General features: G+C 46.1%; 1 protein-coding gene across 6 annotated transcripts in view; it reads left to right on the forward strand.

Moving 5' to 3' along the window:
• The window catches only part of Zcchc14 (zinc finger CCHC-type containing 14), a 55,933-nt gene that overhangs the window by 19,385 nt on the left and 19,418 nt on the right, over positions 1 to 17,130 (forward strand). For all 6 annotated transcript variants that reach the window (XR_009379411.1, XM_059263891.1, XM_059263892.1 and 3 more), the window contains exons 2-3: positions 4,542 to 4,665; positions 16,517 to 16,590. Coding sequence is in view for 5 of the 6 variants with exons in the window: in XM_059263891.1 (XP_059119874.1) it covers positions 4,542 to 4,665; positions 16,517 to 16,590 (198 nt within the window). In the remaining variant the exon portion in view is untranslated. The remainder of the gene's footprint in view (positions 1 to 4,541; positions 4,666 to 16,516; positions 16,591 to 17,130) is intronic.

Genomic DNA, 17,130 nt, shown 5'->3' on the forward strand with positions numbered 1-17,130 from the left:
ATCTGCTCAATTTTTAAAACATACCTAATATGACTACAAGTTCTATTATAATGTCTAACTACTAACTTTCATTTCTTTATATCCTAATAGTTGGTAATAATAACATTCAAGGATCAGAAAATTGCATTACATTGTTAAATGAACGGTATAAGTACAATTAGAAATATACATATAGCATTTTCTAACAATATCAATTTCAATATATATAATTTGTATACAATATAAAACAATCCAATCCAATGTAAAGTATTTAAAACTAGTAATTGTCTTTTTTTTTCTTTTCTTTTTTTTTTTTTTTTAACAAGAACCTTAAATCTAATCTCCTCTGCTTAGCCCTTTTCCTAACCCTTGACAACAACATTTTTGTACATGTGGAGGATCCCTCCATGAACAGAACAGCCCCACAGGAGAAGAAACAAACAACAAAAAGCAAAACAAAACCATGCCTCGCCGGGCGGTGGTGGCGCACGCCTTTAATCCCAGCACTCGGGAGGCAGAGCCAGGCGGATCTCTGTGAGTTCGAGGCCAGCCTGGTCTACCAAGTGAGTTCCAGGAAAGGCGCAAAGCTACACAGAGAAACCCTGTCTCGAAAAACCAAAAAAAAAAAAAAAAAAAAAAAAAAAACATGCCTCGCTGAATGCTGGCAATGCAGTTGTATAAAGATGAGCGGTACTGAGGGAGCCATATGGACAAGGAGCACAGAGCCAAGGTCTGATAGAAGGGACTTTGTGTCCACTGGACCAGGTAAATGAGATGGGGGTGCCCATCTGGGTCCCTGTGGGCTGTGCCACAGGTCCTGATGGTCTTGGAAATGTTGGCCACGATGATGAAAGGACAGTTAGTTGGACAGTAGAACCTGTGACCTTTCCTTGGAAATAAAGTAAGGTGCTTTGCTCAGAGAGGATTTGGACTAACAGGAAGAACTGGGGAAGGGAGTGCCTTGGCTTAGTCTACAGGCCTTGCACAGGATGGGAGGGCAACATGTGAACATCAGGCCCACTGCAGCTCGGCTGAAAGTGAGTCAGAATATGAGTTGAACTGCGGGTCATGTGGACAAATTAACCTAACCAAAAATAACCTAAAACAGCATTTCTGGGAACTGCAGTTGAAGGCAGCATTCAGTGTAAACAGGGGAGCAAGAGACTAGAGGAGGAGGCAAGAGGAAGAAGACCAGACCGATAGACAGGCAGACACATTTGGCCTTGGGGTCATCACTTCTTAAGGCATTTTTTTCCTTGCATGTGTTTTCATCAGGCAGCTTGCAGCTTTGCACTGTCCTAGACCTGGCCACTGGCCTAAGGACAGCAGCCCTCAGCTCTGGGCTGTGTCTACATGGACATAGGAAGTGCTTCCTGTTGTTGTCACTTACTGAAGTCAGCAGCTGGGCAAGCTGATTCTTTGTGAAGTAGTCCTTCTCTCAGCCTGGGTCTCAGCAGCTGGCACCACACAAGGATAAGCCCCTGCAGGACTCCGACCTGGATGTGTAGGGGTACCCTAGTGAGACCTGTTGTCAGCACACCCCTTCACTGCCTTCACATGGAGGCTGGAGTGGGGGAGCTGGGTTTTGCTTAGTAGTCCTCTGGTGATAGGGATGCTGGTTTCCTGTGACTAGTCAGAACCACCATGGCCTCTTGGATGTAGAGTCAGGAGCTGTCTGAGTCAAACAACTCGGACAGGCTGCTGGTGGCTGGTAGCCATAGACTGAGAGGTTGTATCTGAGCCACTCACAGAGTTGGGTGAGAATCTTGTCTCCCGATATGGGTGTTTCTTGTTCTTAATGTTCAACTATTGAATGATGAAAAAAATGGCTACACTCAAGGCAGCTTGCGGTGTAGTCCAGTTTAGTTTGGAACTCAGGATCCTCCTGTTTTGACTTCCAAGTGCAGGGATTATAGGCAGATATGAAATGCCAGGTTTATAATTTAACGTTCTTCTATAATTATATTTTATTGTTATTATTACTTGTATGTGCATGACAGGGGTACATGTCTCCATGCTACTATGCATGTGGAAGTCAGAAGACAACCCTGTGGAGTCAGTTGTCCTATCTTTTTACTTTGTTTTCAGGGATTGAACTCAGGCTACTAGTCAAATGTTTTTATCCACTGAGCCGTTTTACCCAGCCCTCTTTATTGATGTCCCTTCCTCCCTCCCTCCCTCCCTCCCTTCCTTCCTGAGACAGAATTTCATGTAGCCCAGGTTAGCATTGAACTTGTTGTATAGCCAAGGGAAACCCTGAACTTTTGATTCTTCAGCTTCTACCTCATGGGTGCTAGGTTTTACAGGTGGGAAACATCATGCCTGGGGATCAGGCCTAGGGATTCATGGATGCTAGGCAAGCACTCTACCAACACCTTAAGACCCAAATTTAACTTTTTTTTTTTTAGATTTATTTATTATGTATACAGCATGTATGACTGCAGACCAGAAGAGGGCACCATAGCTCATTACAGATGGTTGTGAGCCACCATGTGGTTGCCGGGAATTGAACTCAGGACCTCTGGAAGAGTAGTCAGTGCTCTTAACCTCTGAGCCATCTCTCCAGCCCCCCAAATTTAACCTTCTTGACAACTTCTTGGTAATGTTAGCCACAATGAATTGTATTTCTAAAGTGAATGAATGACTAGGATTTGTTTCCTTGAGTTCTGTTCAAGTTCATAGAGACTGGCTGGTGGCATGCTGTTATAGGCATCTGTTGTGCTCTACTGGATACTGGGGTGCAGAATAAGCCTTTTATTGTTGAGTTGGGGGTCTTCCTGTGTAGCAGTGGATGGCCTGGAAATCACTGTGTAGGCCAGGCTGGCCTGTAACTCGAAGAGATCCACCGTCCTCTGCCTCCCAAGTACTGAGATTAAAGGTGTACACCACCACACCAAGTCAGAGGTAAGCCTTCTTGATCCCAGTTTGACCAGGCTTCTACTGAGTGACTCTGACAAACTGGTGGTGGTCTGTGCCTTCATTCAACTGCCTGTCTACCTCAGAGCCTCAGGCTCTGGGTCTGGCCTCTGAACAGCCAGTGATACCTGCCACCACCAGGCAGGTAACAACGGGAAGCCATGGGCACAGGGCTAGGATATCAGGAGCAAGCATGTCCCAAGTGCTCACCGCTCAAGTTAAAGGCTGGACCAAGAGTGACTGCTAGTTCCTCAACTTCTGTCCTAGATCTCGCTTTGTAGAGCAGGCTGGCCTCAAACTCACAGAAATCTGCCTGGCTCTGCCTCCTGAGTGCTGGGATTAAAGGCGTGCACCACCACACCCGGCTAATATTTGAAATCTTAGGTAAGACTGAAGTGAAAGCACTGCTGTTTTTTTTTATTTTATATCTAGTTTATTTGGGCTGTAAATTTTTCCAGTACTGTTAAGGGGGAAATGGAGAATACTGCAGTCCACCCCCTCCCCAAAGACCAGTCAGCTGTCCAGGGCTGTGGGCCCAGTTCTGTGTGTGTACATAATAAGAATCTTCTCCTTACACCCAGCAACAGCAGAGGCTGGCTGTGTCACAGTCTAGCTGTGGTGTCCCCTGGCTTATATCAGCAGGTCCCTGTCTCTAGATAATGAAGTTTTCAGTGTCAGGTCTTCCTGTGTAAAAATTTAATGTGGTGAATCCTTTTGTGTGACAAAACTTTTCCTGGGGAGATGCAATACACATCTCACCCTAGATGGGGATCCCAGGACACACCAAAATATGTATTTGGTGAACCAGTGAGTTTTATTGGGGTTACTTGCATGAATATAGTGAGGGGTTACTTATAAGGACACAAATGTCTCCAAGACAGCTGTATCACCAAGGCCCACCCCAGCATGGGTGACAGCTCACAACGTTGGGAACCAGGAGCACACTGCACACCTGCAGGCAGCTCAACAGGTTGGAGAGTGCCCATTCCAGATGCCTCAGTGGTCTAAACCTCTTGCAGGCGGCTCTGGCTGGTTTCTACTTCTTCCAGGCAGCTGTTCAGCTGTCCTGGTCTCAGAGTCTTCTTGTTCCCCTCAGTTAACTTTGCAGCTCAGCTGGTGTTGCCCACTACCTTCCATCTGAATGGACTCTCTGCTTTTATTGTTCATTCTGGGAACATTTATTGTTCATTCACTAGGGAAGGGCCTAGTGAATCTGGTCAGTTTCAGGCACTTCCGGAAGCTATCTTGAGTTGTTTACCTTCCTGCTCAAGGAGCTTCCCTTCAGGGTGGAATGCTTCAATCTTGGAGGAAGGTGTTACACAACGATCCCTAGAAGAGGAATTGCCGAGGGAGTCTCTTATATATTGTTGGAATTGTTACCTGGCCAGATGTGCTGTGCTGTGTTTTTCTGTGGCTTCCAGAGCTCTGTGGAATTCATTATAGGAAAGCATTTAATTTAAAGATGTAAAAACAGGTTTTTGCCTCAGATGAAGGCATATGATACATGCCACCATGGCTAAGACTACTGTTCTGTCTGATGTTGTGTTATGGTAGGAAAACTCAAAGCCACGTTTGTGTGTATTAACTTTCAACAAGAGACACTCATGCAGAAAAAAAAGTAAGAGAATGATATTCTGTCTCCTCAGATGGCGCCCAGAACTGAGACCCCTGTCAGCAGCATTAGCAACAGTCTGGAGAATGCATTGCATACATCAGCACATTCCACGGAGGAGTCCCTGCCCAAGAGGCCTTTGGGAAAACATGGCAAAGGTGGGTGAGTTATGCTGGACATTAGTGGGAGATTCCAGGTGCAGGGAGAAGGCATCCACAGTACAGAGCTGTGGACTGTTGGGACATAGTGTCATTATTGAAAGGAAAAGTATCAGCTCAGGACCCCAAGACCAAGTTTTCCCAGCACAGAGGAGATTTATTTGCTCCAGAGGGACAGAGGACAGGGAATAAAAGACAAAGACAGGAGATAAAGGATGAGAGAGAAGGGGAAGGGAACAAGGGAGAGGGGGTAGGGGTATTTGTCCTGGAGGGGACAAAGGACTGCCTCTGGACAGAGAGGAGACAGATGTGGCATATAGGAAAATGGTGGTTTATAAAGGTACAAGGGGAAACCCTGTGTTTAATTTTAATTGGGCATGTTAATTAGGTGAGCCAAAGGGGACTTTTGATTGCTGGACTTCAACACTTTGACAGCTGGACCTTGGTAGTCAGCCTCAGGAGGAAGAAGTGGCCAAATAAGGGAATGGACTTCGGTAGCTAGCTTTAGGGATGTAATCTAATGATTTTTAGCAAGGCAGAGGGAATCAGGGAGAAAGGCAAGGCCTGACAGAGCCAATGTTTGCCACACTCGAGCTGACCAGAGTCCCTTCAATCAGGCATGCTCAGAGGGGGCTGTTGTCTTTCTGATTCTCCCAAGGAACTCACCACCACATTTCAGCAATATAAACATCAAATGCTAGCCGGGCAGTGGTGGCGCATGCCTTTAATCCCAGCACTTGGAAGGCAGAGCCAGTTGGATCTCTGTGAGTTCGAGGCCAGCCTGGGCTACAGCATGAGTTCCGGGAAAGGCTCCAAAGCTACATAGAGAAAACTTGTCTCAAAAATACAAAAACAAAAAACATCAAATACTGGTGTTTATTAAGGGAGAAAAAAGGAAGGTTTAAATATTCTCTGCTCCTCACACCAGAACAAAGCCTAGAATCTAAAGCAGCTGGGCTGTAGAACACTTCTTTCCCAACTAAACGGGCTCCTGAGACTTACTCCATGCTGCTGTGGTGACAGGTACTGCTGTCTTCACTCCCTCAGTGCCACCAGCCTCAGTGAAGTTCCACACTGCTCGTGCCACTGAACAAGTGCAATTTTTAAAAATGTAATTGGAGTGTGGGTTTGCTCAGTATGGATCTGCAGCTGATGAAACCTCTCATCACAGACCCTGGCCCTCCTGACTTCCTTGACTCAGGAAGCACCTGGGCAGGCACAAATTTGAAATTGGATGAGGTTATTGGTGGGACCAGGTCTTAGCAGAGTTAGGCAGGGGTGTCTGTCCTGGCTGCTCATGTGCCTTGAGGCTGCCTATCCCTACTAATGAGTTGCTTGGCTTGGCTACTCACAGTTGTGTCTGTGCCTTCTGTAACTTGAGCTGGTCCTTCTGCCCTCCTCTCTCTCTTGTGTCCCAAGCATCAGCTTTTTCTCTCACAGGTGCATTCCATGCTGTTGCTTTAAAGGCCTATGCTTACTCTACGTGGAGTGCTGTCTGCTCTGCTAGGTTGCAGCTCTAGGTGGTCTGCTTCTTTGCCACTGTGCCACATCTGTGTCTTAAGACCATGGCACAGTGGAGAGCAGTGGGTGACAACAATCCTGGGAAACCTGTTTTCCACCTGGCATTAGCTACAAGGTCACAATGCATATGATGCAGGAGACTATGTCCCTCTGTTGACTGTCCCACCAGGTTGGAGTTGGCACCTGGAGAGCAAGACTGCCTACTGGAGAGAGTCAGCTGAGAGCAGGGCCTCTTGTGAGGGCTGATTCCTTTCTGTAGCAGCCTCCAGACCAAGCAGGGCATCCACCTTATGCCATAGTGCTTTTTCTTGAGACATAACCAAGACCCTGGGTTATGGGGTATAATTTCTTTCTTTTTTTTTTTTTTTAAGATTTGTGTTTTATGTGTATGGGTATTTTGCCTGCGTGTATGTCTGTGCCATGTCTGTGTAGTGTCTCTGGAGGCCAGATGAAGTCATCAGTTCCCTGGAACTGGAGTTAGAGACAGTTGTGAGCATGGGTGCTAGGAACTGAACCCAGGTCTTCTGGAAGAGCAGCCAGTGCTCTAACTGCTGAGAAACCTCTCCAGCCTCTGGGTATATTTGAAAAACATGGCTGTTGTCTGCTGGTCTCTGATTGTATGCTTTAGTGCTGAGGAGGAGGAAGGCTGAGCAGCTGTGGCACTGGCTGTGGTGGAGCACACCAGGGAGACTGTCCTGTAAGACCATGCTGCCCACTTTTAGCCAGTCCAGCATCCCACCACTCATCACCAGCCAACACCAGGAGTTTCTTCTGTCCAGCATAGGCAGGCAAGCTAACTGAATTTTCAGTACTTTTCTCATGGTCCCTTCCTCTTTGCCAGACATTGGTCTGTGGTCACTGTAGTCTGAAGTTCTATTCAATGTTCTCTGTTGTCTTAGAAGTCTTACAGCAATATGATGGAACTTACAGAGTGATCAGGCTTTGGGCAGCATTCCTAAAGCATCTGTACTCCCACTCTCTCACAGAGCTCTCAGTGACCCTGGGATCATGGAACTGAATCCCTTATTCCCAGGAGTAATACACCCCACTTTACAGATGAGATTGAAGTCATAGGTGAGCTCCTAAGGCACAGACCTGTGTTGTGGGGATGAAGAGAGTGTTAGGAGAGTGAAGGTGTTAGTGCCAAAGTGCACTTTCTCCTGGTGCTGGGTTTTACCTTTCTGTGTAGGAGCAGAGGTCTTGGTTTGGTGCGGGAAGTCCACAGGCCTGGTGAATGGTTGTCCTCCCTCCTTCCCTGCCATGGTTGGGGACCATTGTACAAAAGATAACTTGTCTCAGGTCCCAGTCCCTGTGCCAGTTGTTACTGGTGCCAAAGGGTCAGGAGTATAAGAGGAAACACCCCCCAGTGATGCTCAGTGTGGGAGGTTTGTGCCTTCACAGCTAGAATTGGAGTCTGTCTCTGGCAAAACAGTGAAGGAAGGCTGGTTCTGTCACCTTGATTAAACTGCAGATATGAAATATCTCTGAACTAAGGTTCTTTGCACTCTTAAAAATGATAGACTTGAAAGAATTTATGTCTGTAGCAACTTTACACATCAGACAAAGTGGAATATTTCAGCCTGAGCAGTGTTTTGGTTCTGTGCTACTGAGGCTTATGGCTTTGTTGTATAATGTTATCATGATGAAGAGCAGCTTAAAGACTGAACCTTGAGCCTGGCAGCAGTGGTGCACACCTTTAGTCCCAGCACTTGGGAGGCAGAGACAGGTGGATCTCTGTGAGTTGGAGGCCAGCCTGGTCTACAATGAGAGTTTCAAGGCATCCAGGGCTACACAGAGAAACCCTGTCTCGGGGGGAAGTGGGGAGAGCCTGAACCTCAAAAGTCTTGGGCTTTTCTTATTTTTTTTGTTTTCCATGACAGGGTTTCTCTGTGTAGCCCTGGCTGACCTGGAACTCTTGTTGTAGACCAGGCTGGCCTCAAACTCACAGAGATCCACCTGCCTTTGCCTCCCGAGTGCTGGGATTAAAGGCGTGCACCTCCATGCCCAGATCATTCTTGGACTTTTAATAAAAAAGAAACTCAAAATCCGTGCATGAATTTTAACAAGACAGTAATTGAAGATTAAAAACTAACTCCTGAAACAACAACAGTGTGTTACCTCTCCTGAGATTCATGGGTATCACAGTGTAGCAACAATAAGAAGCCTTAGTGCATGGGACATTCCTTGTTCTGTATTTGGGCCTCATTGTGAGGACAGACAGCAGAGTTCAGAGTTTTGCAGTGAGTGTCCACCCCCCGGAACACACAGCTTTATTTTACTGTACTTATTATTGTGCTTTGTGGTTTTAATTTATTATTGTCATTGTTACTCTTTTGCAGTGCTGGAAATCAACCCTCGGGCCGTGCACAAATTGCGTTAGGACATTTCTAAGCAGTCTACTCACAGCCTTCCTCAGCAGTTCTCCTTTGAACCACAGGACATATAAAACTACCCAAGTGACTGCTTCCTCACTTTCCCTAAAGAAAATGAGGCTGGGATTTGGGAGTGAGGGACATTGCTCTCACAGAGTTTCTATAGGCAGTGGGTGAGTCGGAGGAAGTGTAGTGTGCACCTTTCACTTTTCAGACTCTACTTTGAGCTAATATCTTGATAAAATGTAAGGATCTGGGCTAGAGAGATAGCTCAGCAGCATAGAGCACAGGCTGTTCTTTAGGAGGACCCAGGCTTGATTCCAAATGATGACTCAAAGCATCCTAACTCCGGTTCCAGGGAATCAATCCATTGCTCTCTTCTAACCACTTTGGGCATCAGGCACACACATGTGGTACACATCCATACATGCAGGCAAAACACTCATGCACATAAAATTAAGTAAGTTTTAAAACAGTTTTTATTTATATGTTATGTATGAGTGCTCCGCATGTATAGCTGCATGCTAGAAGAGGGCAGAATAGCTTATTATAGATGGTTGTGAGCCACCATGTGGTTGCTGGGAATTGAACTTAGGACCTCTGAAAGAGCAGCCAGTGCTCTTAACCTCTGAGCCATCTCTCCAGCCCAAATTAAGTAAATTTTAAAAAGCAAAAAAATCTGAGAATCTTGAAACTGTGTATGTGTACATACTGACTCTTCAGAGTCAATACTGAACTTGCAGATGTTCCTTGGTAACAGTGTTTACACCTCTAGAAGTGGCAGGTGCTGTGAATGAGGGTATTTACAGTGTTGGCATGGTTTCCACATGCCCTGTGTAGAGGACCACATGTACCACAGCTTAGGTGTTGTGTTCCTTGTGCCCCCGTGATAGAACCTTAGAGTTTTTGCATATATTTTGAGACAGGGAGAGAAGGATAGTCTTTGAATGCTCTGTGTGTTTACTCCCTGCCTGCCCTTTTTCTTCCCGAAAGTGGTGCTCCCAGTTCATTTTGTGCAGCTCTGTGGATGAAGACTCTGCCCGTTTTCATTAGTCTGAAGATGTGGTTCCCTGTGACTTCATTCTTGCTGATCATGGAATGCTTGGCTGAGTTGGATTTGCTCTTTAGCTTTGCCAGAGGCGGTCTGTCTGCCTGCCGGTCTTCTTTAATGAGAGTCTTCCTGCAGTGTGCGATTGGCTGTTTTTATGCCAGTGCCATTTTTCTTTGGTTGTTTTTATAGTTTTCTTTGGTTGGGATTCGTTTGACTACAATGTCCCTACATGTGGTTTTTCTTATAGCTCTTTTGCTTGTACCAAGTCTGGAGGATTTCCAGCTGATACGGACTCATTTCTCCTCCTCCTCCTTTCCAGCTGGCACTCCAGAGGCTGTGTGTGCTGTGCCCTCACCATGTCAGGTCCTGTAAGCCATGTATACCATTTTCACCCTCACTCCCTCCTCTTTAGACAAGACACTTTTCTTTGCTCTGTAAATTCAGTCCCTCTTTTTATTCCCAGCCTGTTGTCCACTGGATGTTCTTACATCAGATAATGTGTGTCTTTTTTTTTGTGGTTGTTTTTACATGGCTTTGTTGTGGTGGTGGGATCTCACATAGCCCAGGCTGGCTTCAAACTCAGCTGCATAGCTGATGAGGGCCCTGGACTTGTAATGCCCCTGTCCCTACCTCCCTAATGCTGGGATTCAGGTTTGGCTCCCACACCCAGCAGATTGGTTGTTCTGGTACCGATGGTAATTAGGGGTGCATAAATGGTTCGTTTTCTCCACTGAGCACAGAGTTAAAAGGTAGGAAAGCAGGTTTGCAAAGGAAGACTATTAGCAGTGACAGTGAGATAGAAAGCAGATACCTCAGTAAGAGGGCTGGAACCCGGGACTCCAGCAGAGCCACTGTACTATGATACCATGGAACTTGGGGCCGCTCTTAGTGCTCTTGGTCTCACTAATAGAATAATTTAAGAAGGGACACAAATGGAAGCTTGAAGACAGTTTTCTAAAACCTGAAAGGAAAACCCTAGGCAGGCAAGCTGTAAATCTCACAGCTCCCTGGAGGAGAACAGAGATGATAAGATAGTGTGGAGGGCAACTCCATAGCAGCGACAGCCACACAGAGGGCACTTTAGGAAAAGAGCATGGAAGCCTAAAGCTTAGTTAGGAAGTTGAAGCCAAAGTTAGGCCTTGGCCATCTGAAGAAAAAAGAAGTAATTACACCTTTCTAAGTCAGGATGCAGGAAGGTGAGCAGACCCAGCCAAACCTACCCCTACTCTAAGGGATAGGAATTCTGGGAAGGAAAAATATCTTACAGTGAACCCGAATTTCTAGAGATGGTCCCAGTCTTTCTTTTCCTTTCTTTGTTTTTTTTTTTTTTCTTTTTTGTTGCTGTTTGTTTGTTTGTTTTGCTTTTCAATACCGGATTTCTCTGTGTATTCCTCACTGTCCTGGAACTCACTCTGTAGACCAGGCTGGTCTTGAACTCAGAGATCTGCCTGCCTCTGTCTGCTGAGTGCTGGGATTAAAGGTGTGTGCTACCACCACCTGGCTGGTCCCAGTTCTTGCTTTTGTTTTTATTTATGAGTGTTTGCTAGCATGAATATATGTGTACCATGTGGTGTCTGGTGTTCACAGAGATTATAAGAGGGCATCAGATCCCCCCTGGAACTGAAGTTACAGACCGTTGTGAGTTGCAATATGGGTGCTGGGAACTGAACCCAGGTTCTCTAAAAGAGGAGCAAGTATTCATAACTGCAGAGCCATCTCTCCAGCCCCCTTAGTTACTTTATGTTGCTATGGTAAAACACAATGACCAAGGCAACTCATAGAAGGAAGAGTTTATTTTGACATAAGGTTCCAAAGAGTTAGAGTTCATAATGTTAGGTCAGCAGCATGGTCGTGGAGTAGCGTGCTAAAAGCTCATAGTTTTGAACCACAAGCACAAAGCAGAGATAGAAAACTGGAAATGGCACAGTCTTTTAAACTCTTAAAGCCCACTGGATGGTGGTGGCACACGCCTTTAATCTCAGCACTTGGGAGGCAGAGGCTGGTGGATCTCTGTGAGTTGGAGGCCAGTCTGCTCTACAGAGCAAGTTCCGGGACAGCCAGGGCTACACAGAGAAGCTCTGTCTCAAAAAACCAAACAAAAACACAAAAACAAACCAAAACAAAAAAAGCCGCTTAAAGTTCACCTCCAGTGACATGCTTCTTCCAACAAGGCTATACATTCTAAACCTCCCCAAATAATGCTATCAACTGGGGACCAAATGTTCAAGTACCCCAGACAATGGAGGGCATTCTTACTCAAACCACCACTTAGGACCAGAGTTTGAATCCCAGCACCTACATGTTGGTTCAAAATCATCTGTAACTCTAGTCCTGGGAGGTTCTATGCCGCCTTCTGACCTCTACAGGCACCAGACACACATGGTGTACATACATGTGTACATACATATATACAGGCAAAACATTCATACACATAAAATTAAAAATCTGAAAAAAAATCAAGAAAAAGGAAATATCAGACAACTTGTCTTTTACATCCTCATCATTCTGGGCTCTCTTGCCTCCATCCCTGCCTCTCTGTTTTTATCCTCCAAGAGAGGACCATTGTCCTAGCTCACAGCCCAGCAGCATCTCAAGCCCCAGTGCTGTCTGCATTGGTCTGCTGTGCTATAGTCCCCTGAAGCTGGGCTAGGATTTCTCTGCCGAGGTGAGTCATGCAGCTTATAGGGACCCAGTAACTGCCAATGCTGTGAGCAGCAAGCCTCATACCAGCAGGCCATCTGAACGGAGCTGTAAGCTGACCAGAACCTGTAGGAGAGCTCAGAATTCCTTCACACGCCATCATGGTTATGGCCTATGTTCCTCTATCTTTTCCCTGGCCCTGGTCTTGTCTCACCTGACATTACTCTCACAGTGCTTGAAAACAACTGCAGTGTCCTTCCCTTGGACCCTGACATGCACCAGCTGTGGCTAGTCCACACTAATACTGAGTAAAATCCAAGTGACACAGTGTCAGCCGCTCTTCCCATGATTTTCTTGAGTATCTGCTGTGAACTTCATTTCTGTAGATCACACAGTTTAGTTCAGAGCTGTGAGGTCATAAGAACCCACACACTGCTAGAGTTCCCAAGTGTGGTGCAGTGTATCCCAAAAAGATACAGGAAAGGAACAGCATTGGAAGCCAGTGCTCAGACCTTACCAGTAATTGCAGGAGGTGTAGGTATCCTTTGGTCAGAAGTCGGTTAAGAATCAGACACTGCACAGAGCAGAGGGATGTGTGCATCTGTATGCCCTGCTTCAGCCTGCAGGTGCCAGTCCACCAGCCAGCTCACTTCCATCCTGACTCAATGACTGATGACCTGGGGGTGGAGTCCATATGTTCACCCTGACTGACTGGTTTTGGACTTGAGATCTTGCATTTGCTCTGTGTACGTTTTACCCCAAAGTGTTAAGACGTTCTGTGGGGTGAAAGCCAGGTTGTGTATTATGCAGGAGACAAAAATGGCTTCCTTGATTGCAGTTGTAATTCCTAAGTATTTATGTAGCTTGATTTCTGAACAGCATCACTAAGCATGAAAAACCCTTGGAAATGCTTTCCTGTGTCTGTCATTATTTAATTAGGTTTATTTCAAAGCTGAGCATAAAAACAGGCTATACTTGAGCTAGAGAAATGGCTCAGCAGTTAAGAGCATTGGCTGCTCTTCCAGAGGACCTGGGTCTGATTCACACCTCTCTGTAATACTAGTTCCAAGGGATCTAATGCCCTCACACAGACACACATGTAGACAAAACATCAGTGCATGTAAAATTAAAAAAAAATATTCAAAACAGGCTACACAAACCACTGTCCCACAGCCTTCTGAGATGGTGAGTCTAGTTTTGATCATGGGCAGCATGTTTTCCAGGGTTGGTGTGATCCATGGGCCTGCACCCAGCACCTGTTTTGATAGTAAGGTATTAGAAGAATTCTTTGAGGAACTGCTGACAGTCTGGTGCCCTGTTAAAGCCTACTGTCTGCCATTCTTGTAGCAGCAATCGCCGTCAGAGAGAATGAAGCAGTAAAGAAAGATAGCACACAGTCACAGCCAGGCAAAGTCAGTTCACCCTCCCAGCACGCATACATAGACGAAAAATAAACAAATACAGGAAATAAAGTTTTCCAGGGTAGCCAGGCCTATGGAGAAAGACTCTGCCTCAAAATAAATAAGTAGAAACAAATAAATATTTAAAAAAAATAAAAAGAGGGAAAGAAAGGTTGAGAAAGGCATTCCCTGTTGCCCACGAAGCTTCCAAGGTATCAGCTGCCCTGCACTGTAGCCCTGGGAGCTGTTCAGACCGGTGGGCAGGATTCTGGCAAGATCTGCCCTAAAGGCAACTGCAAAGCTGCGGCGCCCATTGTGTTTGAATGTCTCCGACTCTCTTGGCTAAAGGAGGAGGATGGCAGACCCACTGGCTGCTCCAGCCAGCTGCAGTATAAGGTGCCATTGGTGTAAGAGTCATAATTCTCAGTCCTGAAAACCCAGCAGTTTCCTGGGAGTTGAGACTTTCCCAGTGCATGGTGCTGCTTGGAGGAGATGTCTGGCCTCTGGCATCCCACACACCCTTCAACTTTGTTCAGTTGTGTGAATTTTGTTTTGCCTTTGTGATACTGGGGCTGGAACTCTGGAACTCAGACCCATATACACACGAGGCATGTGCTGTGCCACGGAGCCAATTTAGTTCCTATAATCATGGCCTCTAGTGACTCCAAAGTTGGAGAGTAAACTGAAACATGGTATTTTAAAACATTTTTATTACATTTATTTGTCTATTTATTTATGTTTATTGTGTGTGCTGTGACATGGCACATCTGTGGAAGTCAAAGGACTTGCACGGGTTAGTTCTCGTCTTCATCACTTGGGTTCTGGGGATTGAATCAGGCCATTGGGCTTGGTGGCAGGCACCCTTACTTGCTAAGCCACTGCCCTGGCATTAGGAGCTTGGAAGAAGAGCCCACAATTAGTTGGGTGCTGAGGCTAGCAGCAGTAAGGCAATGAGATCAGTACTAAGGTTTAAAACATATTATAGGCAGTGGGCTGGCTGTGAGTACTTGGCCTGGTTCCAGAATGCTTTTATATGCAAACAGCTAAATGATATTCATCTGCTCTGCCCGTTTTCCTGTCCAGCTCTGAGTCACTTCCCTTGGTCCAAGTGGTTTTTTTCCTTTTTCCTTTCTCATACACCCTCATGCTCTTTGGTCTGGGAACACTGGATACAAATTGATTCTCTCTGGGCAGGGCAGGCACTGGTCCTACAGTCTGTTGCTTAGAGAAGGAGGGTGTTTAGAATGGTGTCACTGAGTCTATGCTGAGGGCTTGCTTCCTGCTGGCCTCTAGCTGAAGGAGTGGCTGGATGGCAGGGGTGCTGTGATGGCCATCAGGATGATGGCACATCTCTTCTTCCAGGCAGTTCCTGATCTGCTCCCATTTCTCCTGCAGCTGGCACTGCTAAGTGTAGTGGGTAAATGCTCTGCTGTGGTGTGGTGCAGCATCCAGACTGGGGTCCTAATGTAGTGCCTGTCTCTGCTCTTGAGTCCAGCTTCACTATAGTAGGTGGAGAGCAGCTGTCAGTGGTACTAGAGCAAATTGTGTAGTCATGTGCTAAGAAAGCTGTTTTCACAAATGGGAGGAAGTGCTTTGGTCTGTATGCTAGTCCGTTCACACAGTACTAACAAAAGACCTGTGAATACTGGAAATATCCATTCTTCACCATCCAGAGGAGTGGCCCCACACATGTGTCTGTTCAATACCTAGACCAGAGTTTAGTCTATTTTTATTCCATTTTAATACATTTAAACGAATACCACCGTGTGTGACTCCAGCATGGAGCACTACAGGTATAGGAACCTCCCAGTGCAGCCTCAGAGCAGGTTGCCATTGCTAAGGGGTTTTTCTCCTCTAGATCTTTTGTCTATAAAATTTCTGGGTTGTCCCTCAACATCTCATAGAACTGGCATTCTCGAAAGCTCTGGCTTTGCTGACCAGAAGAGTGTCCCTGCAGGGAGTGTAAAGCCTAGTGAGTATGTCACCGTCTATCACTAGAGTTGAGTGTGAAGAAAGCTCTGCAGGATACGGCAGTGGCTTTCTGGAATCCTGGAAGCTCCATCAACATAGCAGTACTCCTCAGCTGTAGTCTTCCCCAGTTGCCTAATACAGTGGGTTATGTGACTCTCTCTCATGCCTGTGGAAAGTAACTGCCTGGAAGAAGCAGCTGAGTCCCCGGATGGGATCAATCAGCAACCCTGTCATCTGGGGGAGGATGTGTGTGTCCAGATAGAGAGCTTGATTGTGAACACACGTTTGGGCTTTCCTGGAAGCAGTGCTTGTAGTTTAATGGTGCCATTCCATTTCTGAGGAGAAAAGTTTGGAACAGGAAGTAGAGTGAGGCCTCAGAACTCCATGATGACAGCAACTCTCCTTTATCATGGGCAGTCCCCAACCTCATAATCATGTCACACTGTCTGGGAACCACTGTGATTCTTCCTAGACCTTGCCATTCAGAGCTCCATTTTTGCCCTAGCAGCAAAGCTGAGCAGTGGCATACAGATCCATGGAAAGACCCTCAAAGAATGTGATAGGTTTCTTCTTGTGCAGACCATTCACCATGGGAGACAATGGTCATGAGCTTCCTAGGAATTGGGCCAAGTTTTTGACTGTCTTAAAGGACAGCATAAGGGCTCACAAATGTGCTGTCCCACTCAATCTCACTACACTCCCTTTCTTGGGATTTGGTTGGTGTCTGAGTATCACTTAGTATTCCAAGATGCCAATTACCAGCTGAGGCTGATGCAGTTGCTACTCAGGTCTTGGTTCTAGCAGCCTTGTATGGAATAGCTACTTGTCACATGCCCAGCAATCATTTGTATCTGAAGTTTTACTGCCTCCTTAAAATTTTGTGTTTGTTTTTACAGCGAGTGTTGAAAAAATAGACCTGAAGGGATTATCACACACGAAAAATGACAGAAGTGTTGAGTGTTCCTTTGAGGTAAGATGCTGTTTTTTCCCTTACCTTGGAGGTATTGAGGGGCACATTTGTCACAATTAGCCACTTTATGTACTATAATAAAAGCTGTGCGTCTTGTAGAGCAATGGTGCTGAGTGAGATGAACCTGGAGCCTGGCTGGGGCAGATGTCTTTGGAGTGGGCTAAGGTATTGGAGGACAGCCACCTTCTCAAGAAGAAGCTAAGCTCTAAAGAACATCAATTCAGTCCTTGTCACTTGTAACTAGGACAGTGGCTGAACCTGTTTGTGGCCTTCCTCCCTGGTTGCATTCACCCTGGGTCTAGAGAGAGTGAAATCTAGGCTATGACACTGGTTACTCTAGGACAGCAAGTACCCCTAGATGAGACGCACGTACATGCTGACTGCATGGCTGTGGCCACTTGGTCTGTATAGAGGAATGTGCTCCTAACTGATGCACCATGAAGAAAGGGCTATCTTGTGTAAGAGAAGCCGGCCATAACAAAGGCTTAGACAGTCCAAAGTTCCTTTTATTCTCTATTGTGGTGTTCAGGGAGGCAGTCC

This window comes from Peromyscus eremicus, chromosome 5 (assembly GCF_949786415.1).
Source record: "Peromyscus eremicus chromosome 5, PerEre_H2_v1, whole genome shotgun sequence".
In the NCBI taxonomy this organism is placed as follows: Eukaryota; Metazoa; Chordata; class Mammalia; order Rodentia; family Cricetidae; genus Peromyscus; species Peromyscus eremicus.